At 36.9% G+C, this 22,065-nt stretch overlaps 3 protein-coding genes across 3 annotated transcripts in view; 2 read left to right on the top strand and 1 right to left on the bottom strand.

Moving 5' to 3' along the window:
• Positions 1-5,341, bottom strand: part of LOC100949693 (olfactory receptor 11G2-like) — a 28,899-nt gene extending 23,558 nt beyond the window's left edge. Inside the window, exons 1-2 of the mRNA XM_023517580.1 lie at positions 5,309-5,341; positions 4,738-4,858 (exon numbers count right to left, since the gene is read on the bottom strand). Of these exons, the coding sequence (XP_023373348.1) occupies positions 4,738-4,858; positions 5,309-5,341 (154 nt within the window). The remainder of the gene's footprint in view (positions 1-4,737; positions 4,859-5,308) is intronic.
• Positions 5,342-10,103: 4,762 nt separating this feature from the next.
• LOC100949368 (olfactory receptor 4Q3) lies at positions 10,104-13,340 on the top strand. The gene is made up of 2 exons (XM_012809833.2): positions 10,104-10,144; positions 12,341-13,340. The coding sequence occupies exon 2, from the start codon at positions 12,393-12,395 to the stop codon at positions 13,338-13,340; it is 948 nt and encodes a 315-aa protein (XP_012665287.2). The 5' UTR covers positions 10,104-10,144; positions 12,341-12,392.
• Positions 13,341-20,790: 7,450 nt separating this feature from the next.
• LOC105887746 (olfactory receptor 4S2-like) lies at positions 20,791-21,729 on the top strand. Its single transcript, XM_012809846.1, has one exon. It carries the CDS (start codon positions 20,791-20,793, stop codon positions 21,727-21,729), a length of 939 nt encoding a protein of 312 aa, XP_012665300.1.
• The last annotated feature ends 336 nt before the right edge of the window (positions 21,730-22,065 follow it).

Below are 22,065 nucleotides of genomic sequence, written 5' to 3'. Positions count from 1 at the left end.
AACTCATCCTGGTAAACACAAAAGATGAAAAGACTCCATCTTTTCTTGTGGCTGAATAGTACTTCATGGTATACACATACCCCAGTTTGTTAATCCATTCATAGGTTGAATAGTATTTGAGTGGCTTTCCCAACTTGGCAAGTGTGAACTGAGATGCAATACATTCTGGTACAGATGTCCTGTGGTAAAATGATTTTTTTCTGGGTAGATACATAGTAATGGGATTGTGGGATCAAATGGAAGTTTGAATTTTAGTTCTTTAAGGATTCTCCATACTTCTTTCCATAAAGGTTGTAGTAGTTTGTAGTCCCACCAGCAGTGCAAAAGTGTTCCCTTCTCTTCACATTCATGCCAGCTAGCATCTGCATATTGGGACTTTGTGATGTGGGCTAATGTCACTGGTATTAGGTAATATCTCAGAGTGGTTTTGATTTGCATTTCTCTGATGATTAGAGACCTTGAGCAGTTTTTCATGTGTTTGTTGGCCATCTATCATCTACAGAGATGTTTCTTTTCAAGTCTCTTGCTCACGGGGTGGTGCCTGTGGCTCAAGGCATAGGTTGCTAGCCTCATATGCCCAGGGTGGTGGGTTCAAACCCAGCCCCGGCAAAAAAAAGAAAAAAAAAAGAAAAGAAAGTCTCTTGCTCACTTTTAAATGGTTTGTTCTTTTGTTGTTGATTAATTTGAGTCCTCTGCAGATTCTAGTTATCAGCCTGTTGTCAGATTCATAACATGCAAAAATCATCTCCCATTCTAAAGGCTGTCTATTTGCTTTAGTTGTGGTACCCTTAGCTTTGCAGAAGCTTTTTAGCTTGATCAAGTCCCATTTATTGGTGTTGCTGAAATTGCCATGAGAGTCATCTTCATAAAATCTTTTCCCAGGCTAATTTTTTCAAGCATTTTCCCCATACTCTCTTCCAGAATTTTTATTGTTTTGCATCTTAAATTTAATCTTTTATCCAGTGGTATTAATTTTTGTCTGTGGTGATAGATAGGGGTCCACTTTCAGTTTTCTATGTATAACTAACCAGCTTTCCCAGCACCATTTATTAAATAGGGACTCTTTTCCCCATTGCCTGGTTTTGTTTGGTTTATCAAAGATCAGATGGGAATATGCCTTTTATATCCTTTTCTTGCCTGATAGCATTGGCTAGAACTTCCAACACAATGTTGAAAAATAGTGGCAATAGTGGTCAGCCTCGTCTGGCTACAGTTCTAAATGGAAAAGCTTTCAGTGTGATCTTCATTAGTGATCTTGGTTGGTAGTTCTCCTTTTTGGTAGGGTCCTCTCCTGTTTTTGGAATCAAGATGATGTTTGCTTCATAGAACATTTGGAGAAGGTTCCTTCCTTCTCAATAATTTGGAATAGATTCTGCAGTATAGGTACAAGTTCATCTTTGAAGGTATGATAGAATTCTGATGTGAAGCCATCTGGTCTTGAGCTTTTGGTTTTTTCTTTCTTTCTTTCTTTTTTTTTTTGAAGCATTTTATTGTTTCTGTAATCTCAGTGCTTGATATTGGTCTCTTCAAGAGATTTATTTCTTCCTGGTTAAGTCTAGGAAGATGGTGTAATTCCAAGTTTTGGTTCATTTCCTCCACATTGTCAAATTTATGGGCATAGTGTTTTTTATAGTAGTCTTATATTTCTGTAGTATCAGTTGTTATTTTCCCCTTTTCACTTATGATTGAGGTTATTAAAGATTTTACTTTTTTAATTTCTGGTTAGTCTGACCAATAGTTTATGGATTTTATTTATCTTTTTGAAGAATCAACTTTTTGAAAGTTTTCAAAAGTTTTTCTGAATGATTCTAAATTTTCAATTTCATTTATTTCTGACTTAATTTTGGTTATTTCTCTACTTCTGCTAGGTTTGGGATTAGATTGCTCTTTCTATTCTTTAAGATGATTCATTAGGTTGTCAATGTGCTCTCTGTTTTTTAGATGTAGGCTGTTAATGTGATAAATTTCGCTCTTAGTACTAAATTTCACTTTTGCAGTGTGCCCCTGGATTTGGTAGCTTGTGTCTTCATTGTTGTTATGCTCAAATAAGTTAAAGATTTCCTTTTTTATCTTTTCCTTGTCTCAATTGTCATTAGCATAAGGTTGTTTAATTTCCATGCTTTTGTATGGGGATAAAAATTTTAGTTGGAGTTGAATTCCACATTTATTGCCTTGTGGTCTGAGAAGATACAGGGTATAATTTCAATTCTTTTAATTTTGTTGAGGTTTGATTTGTGCCCTAGGATATGTTTTATTTTGGAGAATGTTCCATGAGCTGACAAGAAGAATGTGTAGTCTTTAAACTTGGGATGGATTGTTCCATATATGTCTATTAAGCACAGTTGTTCCAGGGTCACATTTAGTGACCTTGTATCTTTGTTTAGTTTCTGTTTAGAGGATCTGTCCAGCACTGTAAGAGGAGTGTTAAAGTTTGCTGCTATTATGGTGTTATAGGATATCATATTGCTCAGACTAATTAAGATGTGTTTCAAAAATCTGAGAGCAGTTAAGTTGGGTCCAAAAATATTTAGATTAGAAATGTCCTCTTGTTTTATTTTTCCCTTGATCAATATGAAGTTTCCATGTTTGTTTTTTTTCACTTTAGTTGCCTTAAGTTCACTTGTTCTGATAATATGATTGCAACTCCTCCTTTCTTCTCATTCCTATTTGCCTGAAAAATTGTTTTCCATCCCTTAACCCTAAATTTTACTTAGCACTTTGAGGCTAGGTGTCTTTCCTGCAGGCAGCAAATGGATGGCTTGTGCTTTTATATTTAATCAGCCAGCCTATGCCTCTTCAGTGGATAATTCAAGCCAACTAACATATATTTAGAGAATTGATAAATTTAGTAGAGTTCTATTCATCTTTTGTGAAAGTCCATTGCTTAGTTTTATACTTGTGTCATTGTGGGAGCTATTTTGTTCTTATTTTCTAGGTGTTTATCTTGCTGTGGTCCATTGTGGTGGTTAGTGTGTAGAATAGGTCTTAGTATTTACTATAGAGTTGGTCTTGTTGTGACAAACTTCCTCAATGTTAGCTTATCAGTAAATGATTTGATTTCTGTATCAATTTTAAAGCTTAGCAAGATATAGACTTCTTGGCTGAAAATTGTTTTGCTTAAGTAGGTTAAAGGTAGAAAAAGTTTCATTTGAGAGGTCTATGGTCACCCTGATGGATTTGCCCTGTAGGTCACAAGTGTTTTCTTTTTGTTTCTTTCCTTGCTTTACTTTTTTCTTTAACTTCTTCCTGCTCTTTAAGTTACCATGCCTCTGTGTTGGGAGCATAAAGCTTCCCTTAGCCCACTTAATAGACATGCCTCAACTTTTCCAAACCATGTCCCTTGGCTACTCAGTGGCTTTCTGAAGAAAGCATGTGTTGCTCAAATCTCCTCAGAAGTGGCTGCCCTGCTTATCACACACACCAGAATCAGCCTGGCACTAGGATGCTGAGGACTGAGTCTGCAAGGCAACTTTCCCACAATGACTGTACCTGGCCTGCAACCCACCAATTAAAGTTCCACTCTGCCCAGTGACTCAGTTCTGGCATTTGATTACTCTTCAAAGTCACTTGCTCACTTGCCCAATCTCTTCCAAGGTAATTCAACCAAGTGCTCAGGTCCAAAAACAACCTTTCAGGATAGGCCTTTTCTGTGTACAAACTGTCATCACCATAGCTGTACAGGCCAGCTGGCCTTGGCCTGCACCAAAGTACTTGCTGCTTCTCCACTGCTTTTGTATTTCTCTTGGGGTGTTGAAATCTCTTGCTGCCTCCCTGTGTCCCTGAAGAGATGTTTGTGGGAAAACTTCACAAAGCCAAGGTGTCTGGAATCTTTTCTCCCTAATCTCACCACACATAGCCGCAAAGAAGCTGTCTCTAGTCTGCCATCTTGCTCCGCTCCCCCTGAAATTCTTTCTTCTCCAGATTCTCTATTACTGAGAATCTCTACTGTATTTCAAAGTTCCTTGAATGCTTCTTTCAATTCTTCATGCTATACCTTTTCTTTCCTTATTATGTCCATGTCCTTGGTGACTTTCTCTTTACCTTTTTTTTTATTCTTTTATATAAGATTAATGTGAGGGCACAAACAATCAGGTGGTGACTTTGTCTTTAAATTCACTAATTTCTCAAGACAATTTTTGAGGTATTTTTAAAATTTTTATTTCCATCTTCTCCTCAATTACAATCATCTTATTTGCCATTCATATTCTGAATCCTTTTTCTGACATTTCAGTGATTTCTCTATGGATAACAGTTTTTACTGTATTTCCCTTATAATCCTTTGAGAAAGTTGAACTGATCTGATTTTTTGTGTTACCAGAATTCTTCTGCTGGCTCCTCCCCTTGAGTATTTTCAGCTTTAAAAATATATTAATTTTAGTTTTTTAGTTGAAATTATAGATTGTCTCTGAATAGTTATTGAGAGATAGTCTAATTGAGGACCCTTAGCAAGCATTATACAGGCCTATTTGACAAGTAAAACTGGCTAGGCAAGACCAAATCTGGAGACCCCAGGAAATGGAGCTAAATACCCCTTCACCAATGAGCTGGAGCTTGTACTTGTAGCCCTTCCCCTGACTCATGAAGTTCCCTTTTAGCTTATAGGGAGAGTGCCTGATGGCTGACTTATAGTGCAACTTGATCCTGTCTTAGTGTCAGCCTGTTCTCCATTCAATTGCGAATAGCTACAGAATTTTGTGGGATCTGCTGCTCAAAGATTCAGACAGAAGCAGCCCTTACCCTCACTGGTGAGAGATGAAGGAGGAGCATCTTTGGATGACCACTGATTCTGCTCCTCATTGCTCCAACTCTCTCCCCCCACAACCCCCAGCAGGGAACTTGCAGCCACAGATAGCTGTGGCTGGAGAACAAGAATCTGTAGATAGTTCTGATAAAGAGTTCCAGTCAAACTCACTCAGGCAGTGCAAGCAAATTCCATTAAAAGAAGTTCAGAGAAGCCACGGTTCTTTCCCCTCAGTCCCAGCTGTGGACTAGATAAAATACAGCCATTACACACAGCTGAGGAGCAGGTTTAGTTCTTGGACCTTCCCAGTGCCAGTCACTAGAGGCTAGGCATGTCTTTCTCCAAGTTGCAGGGAAGGAAGCCCACAGTTGCCGGGGATCGCCAGGCACAGAAAGGCCTCTCCAGAATACTGGGGAAAGGTCTCCTCTAGCAGTAATGAGAGCCAGGAGAAACATGCCTCCCACACCAAAGTTAGAACTGTGGCACCACTGTTTCCTCTTGCAGCAGGGTGGGGATGCTGCTCGGTTTAGTGACTCACAAAATGCAGAGGTCTCTCAGAGAACTTGCCAAACACTCCAGCCTCTGCAGCGGGCAGTCCATCAGGCAACCAGAGAGGGGGACAGGTGAGCTGTGGGTTTAGGACTGCAGGGATTATTTGTACACTTTGGGGTCAGGAAGCATAGGGATTTGAAAAGGAGATTTGCAAGAATTAATGAAAATCTCTTGCTGTACATATATGCACAAACAAGGCAAATAAAATTAAAATGCAGTAAGATAAGAAATATTTGTGATGTAGAATATCTTTGAAGGCTATTTATAATCATTTCTTAACCATTTAAGAAAAATTATCTAAAGCTTTTAAAGCAGGCAAACAGTGATTATAAGACCTTTTGATGTCATGTTAAAACATTGTTTAAAAAGCCCACCTAGAGGGTTACTTAAGCCAGGAAGTTGAGACCAAGTGGAGCAAAACTAAGACCCTATCATTACAAAAAATAAAAAATATTAGTTTGGCATGGTGATGCACTTTTATAGTCCTAGCTACTTGGGAGGCTAAGGCAGGTGGACCACTCAAGGCCAGGAGCTGAGGTTCCAGGAGCTAATGATGACTTCACTACACTCTAGCCCAGGTGACAGAGAAAGTCCCTGTCTCAAAACACACACACACGCACACACAAACCACACACACACACATATATGCATACAGAATATAACAAAACAAAACAAAATGAAAAGCTTGCATAAGGGACATCTTGCTTTCTATGGGCATGTCATTTTGTTTATCTCACTCTTTACTTTTTATTACTATTTACTATTTATGATATTTTAACATTGTATAATTATATAAAATTAGATATTATAGAAAACTGCTAAACTGTGTTGATTTACTTATCTTTTAAACCATCAACTGGTTTACATCCAACTTAGAAATTTTATTTTAATGTTGTTTTTCTGATTGTATAGTATTCTTTTTCTTATAACATAAAAATCACATTTGTCATATCTCTTTTAAACTTTCTTGTTATCCTACTGTCCCTCCTTACTGAAATAAGTACAATTTTTGACACGTGCACATCATCTATTTCCTTGAGGAATTATGTTTTATGGTATTTAAAAAATTATACATTGATGGCAATAGTTTATAAAAACATTCATTTACTAATAAAAATAGTTAATTTTTTTGGATAAGATTCATGAATAGGTACTGGTAGATATACTGTCTATGGTGTCATCCAGAGATTCAGGTGTTATATCAAATCTCCAGAACACCTTGAAGGAAGTGTTTCTTCTTTTACAAGTTACAGGGATAGCTTAGTATTTATCCTTTAGTTTGTGCCACTCCAGAAGGCATGGTTGAGGTATAAACCAGTGAGAATCTTCTTTCTGAAGTACAGATTGAGGCATGGAAAATGGGTGGCATCTGCAGGGCTAAGTTAATCCAAAGTAATGAAAAGGGACAAGCTCACAGGTCTGACTATTTCAGAGCCTACATGGTTCAAGGTCAACTTTGTAGCAAGAGCTGAAATTCAAGACAACTAAAACAACAGTCAAGGGAATCCCAGGTCTCATTAGGCTATGCAATGTCGTAAAGACCATAAAAATATCAGCTACAATCAGAGCCCTAGGGACAGGAGATTTTTCTAATCCATATAGCCAGACCTCAATTAGGGCTTGGCTTATAAGGAAACAGGTAAGTCACAGATTTGGCATCTGTGATGGTCATCTAAGGATTACCCATTTTGCCAGCCTGAGACTGATAGCCCATTGTTCCTTAAAACCACACAGCTCCTGACAAGCAATGATGTAAGTTTCTCAGATATGTTTGTTCCAAGCTCCAATTACCTTCCTGATCCTCTTTCTGCCACTTATGCTATTTTTAGACCCATTGTTGTTCTTACTCTGGTATTAGCTACTTTTAAATTTAAGAATTTGTTGAATTTTATTGTTCTAGATTTATACTTTGAGATATCACAGGACAATGAAATTTCTATATGCCTAACAGTGAAATTCAAGGAATTCTAGGGCTAGTGGAACCTTCGAAAGTAGCTATAAGGTTTGAATAAGATAGGACTAACCTCACATAACTGAAGGCACTGGTTTCATGGCAATATTGTGACAAGACCTAATTCTACTATAGTCCCCCTAGATCCTATTTTCTGTTTCCTTAATTATTTCATTTGTTTTATGCTGTATCTTTGTTCAGTTTTCCCAAATACACTATTAAATGTGATGTTTCAAATAAGACCAAAAATGTTTAGAGTCAAAGATTATGCCCTTCCCAATAGGAAATAGCATTGTGCATAAGATCTCCACTAATGGTGTCCATTTCTTGATGTTCCAGAAGAAATTTTAAAAATGCTTTAAATACCCCCCAAAGGAGTTAACATGACATTTATATTCCAGCTAGAAAATTTTATTTTCTATTGTTGTCATGGTCAAGTTTAATGCTTCTATTTCCACATAGACAAAAATGAACCCTCCCTCAAAATAGCAAAATACAGTATAGTATTGTTGTTTTTTTTCTTTTCTTTTTTGTCTTTCATTTTCTAAATGTACAAGTCCCATAAAGTCAACTTTGTTTCATTTTTTAATATTTTCCTTGTAGACCTCTCCAGTTCCCTGTTTAGAAAGACTAGACACTGGCTTGTCAGCTGTTCATATTAGCCTTTAACTTAAAGAGCTTGTTATTTGTCTTCTTTCTCCCATGCTGTATGACCCTTCCATAAAGACATTTTTATTTTTCATTATACATTCTCAATTTCTTTGGCTCACTTTATGCACTTAAAAACATTTTTATTGACTTTTGTGAATTCTTAGGTTATTTCTTAGGATATGAAATAAAAACCTTTGATATGGCCTGATCTTACTGCTGGTAATAGAGCTGCCATTTTTAAATGTTGCTTCTCAGGGCCATGGAGGGGGTTGGCAAGTCACATTATATTGTGGTGGGAGGTAGTTTTGAAGGTGGCTATTCTTTCATGCTGATGGGTGCAGTGCTTTTCTCATTCTTCACGGAATAGTCACAGGCCAACATTCTTACTGTATCATAGACTTCAGAAACACAAAAGCTGGAGGATGCCTCAATGAAACAGTACAATTTAATTAATACTAAAAGTAAACTTTTCATATTGATTGATATTATGTTTTTATACTACCTGAAGACAGCAAATATCTTGAGTAAAAAAACAATCCCAAAATAAACATGATCCAGCCCCTACCTTGATTTCAACTCAAATAACTAGGATATAATGTTGTCTACTTTTGTTTTAAGCATCGGGTGTACCCCTCTCACTCTGGGAAGCTGAGACTCGTGGACTGTTTGAGCTCAGGAGTTTAAGGCCAGCCTGAGCAAGAAAGGGACCTCCATCTCTAGTAAAAATAGAAAAACTAGCTGGTGTTATAGTGGGCACCTGTAGTCCTAGTTACTCGGGAAGCTGAGGCAAAGAAGATTGCTTGAGCCAAAGAGTTCAAAGTTGTTGTGAACTATGACTCCATGGCATTCTATTTAGGGTGACAGAGTGAGATTCTGTCTCAAAAAAAAAGTAAATGTAAAGATTTTGATGTCACTGCTAGTCAAAATCTTATTACAGTAATTACTTAGACAGTGTGCAAACTATCTATAGTACTGAAATTCCCTAATATTACATATTGCTTTAAGGAGGTAGGTCATAAACTAGGGCTTATAAGTGGTTTGTAATAATTTGGGTTATATTAATATATTTTACCTACTCTTCTTGTATTTAATCTACCCTTCTGTTATAATTTTAATCTTATCTTTAATATAAGTTTATCCTTTTCTATATTTGTTCTGTGGAAATAGAATGTGAATAATATACTCTTTATATATTTTTTCTTTATGTTAACAGATAATCACAGTGTTTTTCAGCCATTTTCTAAGACTAAATTATAGCAATGGTTTGGACTATGCTTTCTCATTTTTTTCCTGGTTTCCAGAAACCTCTTTTCTTTTCTTTTTATTTATTTTGTGACAGAGTCTTGCTTTGTTGCCCTCGGTAGAGTGCTATGGCATCCTAGCTCACAGTAACCTCAAACCCTTGGGCTCAAGCGATTCTCTTACCTCAGCCTCCTCTGTAGCTGAGACCTCAGGCACCTGTCATGACACCTGGCTTATTTTAGAAATGGGATCTTGCTCTTGCTCAGGCTGGTCTTGAACACATGGCTCAGGCAATCCACCTGCCACAGCAGAAACCTCTTTTCAATTGTTTTTATAACTTTGGTTATAAAAAAGAGCTCTTTCTCAGGCTCTTTGGAATTTTTCTAAGATTATGTTTTAAATTAAATTCAGAATTTTAATGAGAACCTAACCCCTGTTAATTAGACATTTTAGATAACCAAAAAGAACACCAGAATGCTATTTTCTTGTGGAAATTTGCAATGCCGGATCTATCAGAGAAGACTGGAAAGTTTCCAAAATAGCAAAGCTCAGGTAGGCTTGTATATATGATAGCAAATGGTTTCCTACTCTGTAACTTTTGCTTTGTTTTATTTTCTTACTGATTCTGGAAAGTGAGGTGGTTCCTTCTACTGATGATTGGATTATAGAAATGGAAGCACCTGTGCATCCAGCTGCATAGAAAGGTGAGGAGGATGGTCACAAACATGGTGTGACAGAGGCATCCAAAAACTGCTTGAGCCTCAAATCTCTCAACCACTTTCATATCTTGAAATAATGTCCTAGAGAAAGATTTTATGTCACCTGAGATTTTTCTTTTTAAAATTCAGGTACTTTTTCTGTGTAAATTCCTGATAGCATGAATAATTTTATCAGATGACTTTCTCTGAATAACTTGAGAGAACCAAGCGCAACAACATAGAATAGGTACCTTGAGACAGAAAAATACAAGTCTTGTCTCACTTCGTATTTCTCCTGGAGCTGGCTTAGGCTGAAAATACTCTAATCTAGACAGAAAGGTATATACTAATTCTTAACCACTTCAATGGGAGAAATGTTATTAACGTTCTCTGATTTTAAATGGTAATCCAAGTATCCAATGTAGGGGATGAATGTGAGTGCAGCACAGGGGAAAATCCATAAAACAATATCTTAGCAAATCCTTTATTTTCTCATGTGCACTTACAGTTGTTAGAAAGTCTAGAAGTAGGACAATTCTGATTTCTCTTTTTTTTTTATTAAATGATATACATTAATGCAAACATGGGGTACAGTGTAGTGTTTTCATATACATTTTGAAATACTTTCATCAAGCTGGTTCACATAAATTTCATGTCATTTGCATAGTCATTGTGTCAAAACATTTATATTCTAGTTCTAGAAAAGTTCACTTGTACCCTTGTTAGACAGAAATATAGGTGATCTTTCCAGTCACCCTCCCACCACCCAGCCGCCCTTCTCCCCTCCCCTTCTTCGCCCCCTCCCCATATTCTTGGGCTAGAATGAAGTTGTATCTTTCATTTGAGAGCTATTCAATTCTGATTTCTCCTATTATTTTTTCTCATAAATGGGTCATAGCAGGCTTTGGTATATGCCTCAGTGATACAAGTTATGGTCTTGGGTCTCTTTTCTTGGTGGCTTCTAGTCTCTGATCTCATTCTAAGTCTAATGCATATATAAACTTAAAAGTTAAAATTTCATTTCTTTTTACCCAATATTTACAAACTTCCCAATATCTATGACCTGGGTTAATCCATAAAGACAAAGAATATGAGCTTCTTTTTTTTAAAAATTTTATTTTAATTTTGCTAGGCTGGGTTTGAACCCACCACCTCTGACATATGGGGCTGGCACCCTACTCCTTTGAGCCACAGGCTCTATGAGTCTTTTTTTTTTTTTTTCTGTACTTCCTAAGTGATTTAGGTTTCCTACCTTATATTTATAAGAAGTATTTACCTTTGTACAGCATAGCGTTCATTGTTTACAAAACTGTCTCCTTCAAATTGGATAAATTATGAGCTTATGCTATGCAGTGAACATAATGGTGTGTATACAAAGATGAATTAGAGATATTTCCTCATTTTGAAGAGCTTAGTAATGTTTTTCTGTGGCACTGCACTGTTTGACATATTATGTTTAATTCTCAAAGCAGCCTTGGGAGATATTATTATCACCATATTAGCATGAATAACTAAAGAATAAAACTCAGAGGTGTAAGATTGTTAAAATTATTCCCTTTCCTGAGACTACTCTATTGCTAAGTGGTAGAGCTAGGCACTAAATACTAGAGCTTGGATCTAAATACTTCGTCACAGAACTTTTGTCCTCAGAGGACATCATTCTATGTTAAAAAAAAAAAAAAAGGAATCATTAGCATGCTGTCCTCTCCTCATGTCCAGCTCTTTGTTTTCAGGTCATTCCTAGTTTATTATGAATGCAATTTAAAAGTATTACAAAAATAAGCTCAGCACCTGTGGCTCAACCAGCTGGGGCACCAGCCACATGTACTGGAGCTGGTGGGTTTGAATCCAGCTAGGGCCTGCCAAACAAGCACCTGTAGTCCCAGCTACTTGGGAGGCTGAGGCAAGAGAATTGCTTAAGCCCAAGAGTTGGAGGTTGCTGTGAGCTGTGATGCCACAGCACTCTACCCAGGGCAACAGCTTGAGACTCTGTCTCAAAAAAAAATTATTTCAAAAATAAAGAATTGGAAGAAATATGAAAATGTCCTTGTTCTGTGAGTATGGGGTGTACTACTTAAACTATCTTTTTTTTTTTTTTTTTGAGACAGAGTCTTACTTTGTCACCCTTGGTAGAGTACTGTGGCATCACAGCTCACAGCAACCTCCAGCTCTTGGGCTTAGGTGATTCTCTTGCCTCAGCCTCCTGAGTAGATGGGACTATAGGTGCCTGCCACAATGCCCCGCTATTTTTTTGTTGCAGTTTGGCCGGGGCTGGGTTTGAACCCACCACCCTTGGTATATGGGGCCAGCACTCTACTCACTGAGTCACAGGTGCTGCCCTACTTATACTATCTTGAAGAACTTGCTTAAATTCTTTTTACTCTGGAACATGATTCTATAAATCCTGGAGCCATATTGGGATAGTTCACACATTACGTATTTGAGTATGTATACATTATATATGTTTCACATGTATATTTTGTTTTTTGCCTAACTTAAATCTCTCTTGTTCCAATTTAATTTTTCTTTCTCTAGGTTAGTTGGTACTCTTGGCCTGATGAAAAAAGAAAATGATTCTATGGCGATCGAATTTGTCCTTTTGGGCCTATCGTCTTCCTGGGAGATGCAGCTATTTCTCTTCTTAATATTTTTGTGTTTTTATGTTGCTGTTATCCTGGGAAACCTCTTGATAGTGGTAACAGTGCGAGCTGATGCTCACCTGCTCCAGTCTCCTATGTACTATTTTTTGGGCCATCTCTCCTTCATTGACCTATTCCTGAGTTGTGTTACCGTGCCTAAGATGTTAGGGGATTTCCTGCAGCAGGGCAAGACCATCTCTTTTTCAGGATGCCTGGCTCAGATCTACTTCCTCCACTTTCTGGGAGCCACTGAGATGTTTCTGCTGACAGTCATGGCCTATGACAGATATGTCGCCATATGTAACCCTTTGCACTACCTGACTGTCATGAACCGCCAGCTATGCCTTCAGTTGGTTTTTGCCTGCTGGTGTGGAGGTTTCATCCACTCATTCACACAGGTTATACTGGTCATCCAGCTGCCCTTCTGTGGCCCCAATGAACTGGACAACTTCTTCTGTGATGTCCCACAGGTTATCAAGCTGGCCTGCATGGACACCTATGTGGTAGAAGTGCTGATGGTTGCCAACAGTGGTCTGTTGTCTCTCATCTGCTTCTTGGTCTTGCTATTCTCTTATGCTGTCATCCTGATGACCCTGAGAACTCGTTTCTACCAGGGCCAACGCAAGGCCCTCTCCACTTGTGCCTCCCACCTCATGGTGGTCAGCCTGATCTTTGTGCCATGTGTATTCATCTACTTGAGGCCTTTCTTCAGCTTTTCTGTGGATAAGGTATTCTCTGTGTTTTACACAGTGATCACACCTATGTTGAACCCCCTCATCTATACACTCAGAAATGCTGATATGAAGACAGCTATGAAGAAGCTGAGAAAAAAGCATGTGGCATTCTGTTGTTTTGTTAAAGAATGAACAGGAAGAGGTGATTTAGAAAACATACTCTTTCTTGGGACACTCTTAACTGATTCTGTACATGAGTACATATGTGAAAACCATTTTGGTGATTTTGTTAAAAAAGAGAAGACAGCATAAAAAATATAATGCATCATTTTTCATTATAGTCAGTTGTAGGTAGCGTTTTTAAGCGTTCAATATTAGGAAAGGCATTTGAATTTACTGGCCTACAAATGATAATAGGAATTAATTGAGGGCTGGGGTGAGAGTACACCCTAAAAAATCTATTTGTCTATCTATGTCTATAAATAGTCTTCATTAATTAAATCTTTAACTATATTCAAATGAAAGGGGGATATTATATCTCCTTTTGTTCTGCTCTTCCCAGGTTCAACAATTTCTAGTATTAGGAAGTTCCTTCTGATTCATCACCAGAGCTTCTTCTGAAGCAGTGTGAAGGATGAATTCCTTTTGCTCCATCATGAACGAAGCCTGAGAACAGCACCAACCATCCTATACATTCGTGTTTTCCTGGGAACTGTGTTCCACAGTGTGCCAAATTTTAGAAATGCACTTAAGCAACTCACTAGAATAAACACTAACTCTTAACCAAGTTTATGTACAAGAGAAAGGAAACCTGGAGTGCTAGGGGTGATAGAAGCTACTGACATAGAGCTTCTCATGAAGAGGCAAAGTTTTTTTCTCCTCAAATTTTTTTAATTGGGATTATAGTGGGGGTGTTTTGGTAAGTGAGATATTCAACTGACAGTAATGATTAAAAGCCTGAGCTCTAAAGAATTGAAGAAGGAAATAAGCTGTAGTCTAATGTGCTCATCCACCTGGTTTGGCTCTTCTTTTGCTCACAGTTATTACCTTTCAATCCCAAACATGCTTTCAGGGATAGGTAATGTTATATAACGTCAGTTTTGCAAATGAACTCAGAGTTAGGTGACTTGCCTGAGATCACTTAGTAAAAGTGTAATCAGTCAAAAAAGCTAGTAAATTTAGATAACTGATAATTTTTTCTCCCCAGAAAGAGTATTTATTCCAATTATATGGACAATTGCTTAATTTCTACAATATCTGTATATGAGTTCCAGAGCTAGCAGATGCCCAAGACAATTCACTTAAACAGTTATATTTAAGGTTCTCTATTTCTGACATAGGCTTTTTGCAACTTTTTATAGCTATGGAAGGTCTTTATTCTATTTACTAAATAATGAGATAATACACTTAGCAATATTTTTATAACTGATCACTTTATTTCTTAATTAATTGCTGTAGGCAGGCTTTTCTGATGATCTAGCTAAAAAACATATACCTAAAACAAATATGAGAGAAAAATGTCTGAAACCGCATCTAATACTAGGATGTACTGAGTAAAACCCCTGGTCATGTAAGAATTTTCTGCATATTGGAACAAGAATGGGTTTTTGTTTTTGTGTTGGGAGTTAATGATGTTATATTTAAAAAACCATACGTGTGTGTGTGTGTTGTTTCAGTAGTGCTTCTCACAGACCAGGCACAAGGCTGCCACTTGGGAGGTTTCTAAATAGAAAGGGTGAAGGTGGGAATGGCATCTCTGGTATAGATCACGCTCTCCTTCTTCCCCTTTACTTAACAATACCACAGATGTCCTTTGCCTACGTGAATATTCTGAAGAGCAGAATAATATCCTAAAGTTACTATCTTGCATGTCCTGAAGAGTAGGAACTTGTCTTGAAGACAGTAGTGTGTGGATTGACAGAAAGATTTAACTCGTGCTATGGGTCAGTCTGGTACCCGACAAGGACATGTACCTCCCAGGTTTCTTCTAATATCAGCTGGCTGCAATATCCCATTATCCCATTTTTCTGATGTCCCTCTTTCATAGCAAAATTTAGAGTCATAGCAAATCATTTTAAATGTCTAATTGATATATAAGATTCAGAAAAGTTAGAATTTTTGTCTATTCTTGCATTTTCAATCTTCTGTACTTTCTTAATCAATTGCCTATATTAAAATTATTTGTTTTGATAAACTGATAAAGTTTCTATGTTTTCAGAGTGCACCTGATTGATATTATCTGGGTGTCTGGTGCTTCAGAGTTCTGTGTTCAAATACCATGAGTCCACGTCCAGAGTCCGTATAAGCCTTTTCTTTGGGCCTTTCCCACTAAGAGTGGACCATACCTGCTATTCACACCCCTATACTGGAGAGATGGTTGAGGGACACTTGTGTAAAGTGTGAACAGTCTGGACATCTCGGCAGAGGGGTCCACATTTATACCTGGGAGACCTCTTGTGGTAGGGTTTGGTACTAGGAAAACGGGTGAGCTGTAGGCTGAAGGCCAAAAGTCTACTATGTTCACACCAACATGTTCTGCTGTAAAAATCCAAGGAGTTAGAGGATTTCAAATTGGAAATTGGTCTTTCAGTAATTGTGAAGGTATGAGAAGATATTTTATTTAAATTTCATTAGCTTGATTTATAGCTTTTAGACATATGTTACATGGGCTCCATTTGTACCTTTACCCTGCGTTTCATAGGTATTTGGGGTGGATTTGCCTCTTCTTTTCAGCTCTTAGAGCTGTCTGGGTTGCTAAATAACTGAAAGAGACAAAGACAAAGGAGCTCAAAGACAAGTTTGATTCGTGAAGTCATGGGATAATTATTATTATCTTCATATTTCCAAGTCACAACAGGGAAACTAAAGCTATGTACATTTATAGCCTAGCTTCAAAGTATATAATGTTAATAGGGTGATGTTAAATTAGGAAATTTAACCCTCCCACTTCCACATTTCTCTAAGAGCTCTAGAGACTATAAGGTATTATTAGAGAGGGGTCAGCATGCTATCACAGCATGCATTCCTGAAGAGAAAATGTTTTCTGGAAGATATTCATTCCTTTAAGAAATTACTTTTAGTGATTTTTGGATTTTTTAATATTTATTAATTCTTTATTAAATTAAAATCTATCTATTAATTCAAAACCTACTTCCTATGTGCCTAGATGTGCCAAGGAATGTAGTAGACAGCTTACCATTTGGGTATTCTGCCACACATTAATGGATCACCCAAATATCTAATTATAGAGTCTCTCAATGTTTACTAAAGGGAGGGGAATAGCATTCTAATATGGGAGTCCTGATGACTGGGGGAGCAGTGCAGAGAGGTCTGAAGTGTGGACACTATAGTCCAATGGCCTCCTCATGGCCCAGCTCCACCACATGCCAGAGGGCAAGTGACCTAACCTCTCAATATCACTTTGTGCAGTTAGGACAATAATAATATTCATCTCATAATGTTCTCAGAAAAACTAAATAAAATACTACTGTAGAGCTCTGATAAGAGTATCCACATATAGTCAAAACTCAATAAATATTGACTATGTTACTTATTATTACTAATTCTGATAAATTGAAAGAGAAACAAGGCTGACAGAAAATTGTACCATTGTTTGATTCTAGCAAATCACAGGGCGGAAAGGTGAACCTGATACTAGATCATTGCCATGTAGCAGTAAAATCCCTAATAACTCCCCTATTCATATTGAAATTAGACTGGACATAAGAAATTTCATGTCAAGTGATATATAAGTTCTCAAAGTTATGTAAAAAAAATAACATTTTAAGTGTTTTTAAAAATGTTCTGGTTAACAACATACTTTTAAAGGCTTTATAGGATCATTTTTAAATTTAAATAACTACAAAATTCAAAATGGTTTTAGATTTACAGGGAAGTTGCAAAGATAGTACAGAATGTATCTGTATACCTCATGACAATTTCCTTATTGTTATCTTACATTACTACGGTACTTTTGTCTTAACTAATGAACTAATACTGATACATTTTATTAAATAAACTTTACCCTTTTTAAAGATTTTAAGATAAATTAATAAAGATTTTATTAATTTCCCTTAATGAAAGGCTTACTCAAGTTGTTCACTTGAAATTTATCATCATGACAGTTACTGATTTATTGACCTTATGATCTTTATGTTCCCAAGAAGCTTATTGCAGTTTTTCTGTAAATAAATCTCTGAATGCAGCTGGTACAGTCTGCTACTTAGCAGAAATAGTAAAATCTATAATGTAAATACAGTGCAGTTCTAGTTCTTAACTCTTTAATGAACAACATTTGACTTAGTTTTTCTCTCTGTTCCATGCATGGATCCTTTTTTATTCTTATTTTTTTAATTGACAAAAATTATACATATTTATCATGTCCAAATTGGTGTTCTGAAATAAATATGTTTACATAGTGAATGACTCAATCCAGACAATTAACATATCCATCCTATCCTTACCAATCTCTTCTGCTTTCTTTAAATCCAGATTGTTCTCATCTGCAAGCACTATCCTACTTCAGACTCTGGTACAAATATTGTCATAGGATTCTGTGGGAGTGTGGGGTGTGCCTGAGGTTGAGAAAATGTAGGATAATACTACCTAGGAGTCCGCAGATGAAATACCACTCTGTACCTGAGATCTAGTTCTAGTGGAGAAGCTTCTTCCAACACCATCTCTCATATAGATTCTCATAGCATGCTCTGCTTATCTGGAATTAGAATAAGCACTTATGATATTTACTGTAATTTTCTTTTTACTTATTGGGCCACTTCATTATTTGGAGGTCTTTGTATCTAATGCATTCAGCCCTAGCCCAGAATAAATACCCAATACATTTCGTTTTTTAAGAAAGAAGATAGGAAACAAAGAAATAAAAAAAGGGAGGAGCATGGAAGAGAGGGAGGAAGGAAGGAAGAAAAGAAGAAGGGAAGAAAGAAAGGAAGGGAGGACAGAGAAAAGACAGAAAGGAAAGAACAGAATGAAAAGGAAGAGAGAGAGAAACAGTTTGTGACACTGTCCTCCTCCAAAGGAATTTGATTAGAGAACCCCCCTGAAAAAACAACTGCTATAGTGAGTCATTTTCTTGTTTAAACAGCCTCTTTATTTGTAATCTAGAATCATAGAACAATAAAGTAGTAACAGCAACAACAAAAACACTTTTATGTTGCAATGTAGTAATCTTATTTGTCTCAGACAAATGCTCTAACCAAGGCAAATGCTACTTGGGTTACTATATTTTTCTTGTACTTATAATTTTGCCATTCAAACATACAGAACTGTAGACTTGGCTTAAAAATTCGGTTATTTAGTGATAAATTTTATCCTAGATTTTTAGAGGTGTGATTCTCAACTCCAATTGGGCTCCCTTTGACTTAAATTTCTTAGAAATGCATTCATGTAATAATAGGACTGAGGCAGTGTCCTGATGGTGCCACTAAATTAAACATTTTACTTGCTTATTTGAACTGCAGAAAAATTCTAAATGTAGTAAAATGTTTTAATAGTTTTATAAATAGATAAATAATTATTTCACTGTTGGGTTTGTGGTCTAATGTGGTGATATTAAACATCATCCTACCCCCTCTCTTGCCACTACTTTGAGTAAATTGTACAAAATGATGGAAATGGCCTATTTATTGACTAGTTATTTGCCAAGTAGCCTTCAATGTGGTTTTATAAGGAGTTATTTGGTGGAGACGATGGCTGCACTTTCTCTGCACAACAGACTCTCTAGCCACTACCTAATTATTTGCCATGCAATTCCCTAAGCATTTTGATGATGCATAAAGATTGCTGGAAGTTTCTTCCTCTTGATGTCCAGGAGCATAGGAACCTTTTGCAACCAAGATCAGATGCCATGGCTTGGTCATAAGCTCATAAAATCCCATCATTTTGAAAGAGAGAGAGAGACAGAGAGAATGAGAGTAGTGGGGTAGGGAAAGAGAGAAAGAGAGAGGGAGAGAGAGAAAGAAAGAGAGAGATAATCAGGATCTAAGCCTCTTGATTCTTATATTAAGAGAAGTGTGGTATATAAATAAAGGAAGCATCATTATACAGATCTCAAGCTTCTAGCGTGTATATCTATATATAGATCACATTTTTATCTCAGAAAAAAAAAATTTGTTACAAGCTCTCAGGTTGTTAAAATCCATTTTGTGGGACTCACAAAGACAGCCAGAGTAAGTTCTCTATCTGGAATGACCCTTTAACCAGCACTGAAAGAGGTAAGGGCAATTTTTCTTCAAATTATATTCAAGGATAAAGAGGAATCTTTAAATTCTTTATCTGCTTTTCAACATTCATTCTAGTAATTTTACTAAGTAATTTAGGAAATAATAATTATAGCTCAAAGTGTGCATTCATATAATTTCAATTAGAATTTCCTCTTAGCTTTACCACTAACAATGAAACCTAGATAATCTTCATTAGCTTAGCTTCACTAATGGCCAAATGAGTGGTATAAAATCAAGTGAGCTCTAAGATGCTTTATCCCCATATAAGTATAGGCTTAACATAAATCATGCTCTAGTCTAAGAGGATCTGGTGACTTCATTTAAAGCTGTTACTCTAAAATGAATGGCTTTAGGTCAGGAATTTTGTTTTATTCATCTTTTTATTTTTTTTCACAGCACAATACTACACTCAGAGAATGTACTCAGTAAACGTTTATTAAGTGAAAGGGTAAATTAATATTGGTGCTATAGGAAATATAGAAGATCCAATAGATGATACCTTAAACAGTGTCTCCATTGGGTTACATTAACTCACTTGCAGATTTTTTTCAATGTTTTACTTGCTCGGGTTATTTTTCCTTATCTTTTTATTTTCCACAGTTAGTGAATTCCTGCCTCTCCTCTGTGTAGTTTGACCACTACTCCTGTATTCCTTACTGGCAAGTAAAGTAGAATTTTCATATGCCAGTCAAATTTCCCAAATGTTCATTTATAAACATGAATTATTGGCAAGCAAGAAGCTACTGCATATGTGGTTCTTAGTCACTAAAAATGACTTGATTTTTAATTGTATTGAGACTTCCAATTTAATTTAGAAATTGGAAACTGATACTTCCTCTCACGATTAAATAGAAATTTTTTGATCGTCTGTATATATTATATTAAAAAGATTCACCTGCAATTTTACACATTTGATTTTATGTTTTTATCCATAGCCCCTCAAATTAATTAATCCAGTTAATAATCAATTTAAGTTTCTAGCACAAAGGAAATTTCTTTCTTTCTTTTTTGGCAACAAAACTACACACAGGATGCAAAACAAATTTCTGATGAGAGAGGCTGGGGGTGGGGAAGAGAGAGAGCGAGGGAGTGCACTGATGAGGAAAATACATTAAATTTAATTTTAAAACCTCAGATTGTTTAGATTCTTATTTGGAAGAAATGAACTGTAAAACTAATTGTAATAGAAATTCAGATGTGAGTCAATAATGTGGAAAAAAGTAATGACAAGAAAAGTACCATGAGCTGTATTCAAGACTTATGAGGAATTTCCTCCATCCTAGGTACATAAGACTATTTCTCTTAGGCTTTATCATGCTTACAAGGGTTTATGACATGTGTTTATTTTTGCAGAGCAGGAGAGACCCTCCAGCAGTTCTGCCTGGGGCAGGAAGTATCCAACAATGGAAGTGGCCAACAATGTCACTGAGTTTATATTTCTGGGACTTTCCCAAGATCCTAAAATACAATTGATGTTCTTTGCCTTATTTCTCCTCTTCTACATCGTGATCTTGGGGGGAAATTTGCTTATTTTGCTTACTGTATTTTCCGATTCCCAACTCCACACACCCATGTATTTCTTTCTCAGTAACCTGTCTTTTGTAGACATTGCCTATTCCTCAGCCACAGCACCTAAGATGATCACAGATTTTGTTTCTGAGAAAAAGACTATTTCCTACTGGGGCTGTATTACTCAAATGTTTACCTTCCACTTTTTTGGTTGTGCTGAGATTTTTGTTTTGACTGTCATGGCTTTTGATCGTTATGCCGCCATCTGCCAACCCCTCCGTTACACTACCATCATGAGCGCCAATGTTTGTACTGTCCTGGCATCACTGTCCTGGCTGGGGGCCCTTGGTCATTCTTTTGTTCAGACCCTCCTGACCTTTCAGCTGCCCTTCTGCAATGCGCAGACCATAGACCACTACTTTTGTGATGTCCACCCACTCTTAAAACTTGCCTGTGCGGATACATCCCTGGTGAATATGTTGGTGGTTGCCAACAGTGGTCTCATCTCCTTAGGGTGTTTCCTTATTATTCTGGCTTCCTACACAGTCATTCTGTTTAGTCTTCGAAAACGGTCTGCAGAGAGCCGGAGCAAAGCACTCTCTACCTGTGGATCTCATCTGACTGTAGTAACTTTCTTCTTTGTCCCGTGTGTCTTTATTTATCTCCGTCCATCCACTACTTTCCCACTGGATAAGGTGGTGTCTGTGTTCTATACCACCATCACTCCGATGTTAAACCCACTCATTTATACCCTGAGGAACGAGAATGTAAAGACTGCTATGAAGCGACAATGGAGGCACAAGGTCTCCTTGGAGGAAAAGCAGAAGGGATAGTTTGTCAGAATTGCAAAACTGTAGAACTAGCTGGTACCTTCAATGGTCCTTAATTTACTAAGAATTTTAAGGAATAGTCCATAAAATTGAACTATCTTTTACTTTTCATGTAACAGGAAATAATTTGAGGCTTTTGTAAGTGGTTAAACTTAAATCTTTTCATGCTGGCAAAGTTTATCTTCTCTTACCACTAGAGTGGAAGAGGAAAATGTCTACTCATCATCTCATCTGAGTGCTTCAGATCCTTTCTAGTCACATCAAACTCTCTTAAGCTGCAATTCCATGATTTTTAGAATGTTAGAATGGGGGTGATAAGGGAACGATATCCACAAGGAA

This window comes from Otolemur garnettii, unplaced genomic scaffold, assembly GCF_000181295.1.
Source record: "Otolemur garnettii isolate 467f Iridium unplaced genomic scaffold, OtoGar3 scaffold00114, whole genome shotgun sequence".
NCBI classification, from domain to species: Eukaryota; Metazoa; Chordata; class Mammalia; order Primates; family Galagidae; genus Otolemur; species Otolemur garnettii.
This window is presented reverse-complemented; position numbering and strand designations above follow the sequence as displayed.

Coding starts and splice junctions, on each gene's coding strand:
- LOC100949368 (XM_012809833.2), top strand. CDS start 12,393: ATGAAAAAAGAAAATGATTCTATGGCGATCGAATTTGTCCTTTTGGGC.
- LOC105887746 (XM_012809846.1), top strand. CDS start 20,791: ATGGAAGTGGCCAACAATGTCACTGAGTTTATATTTCTGGGACTTTCC.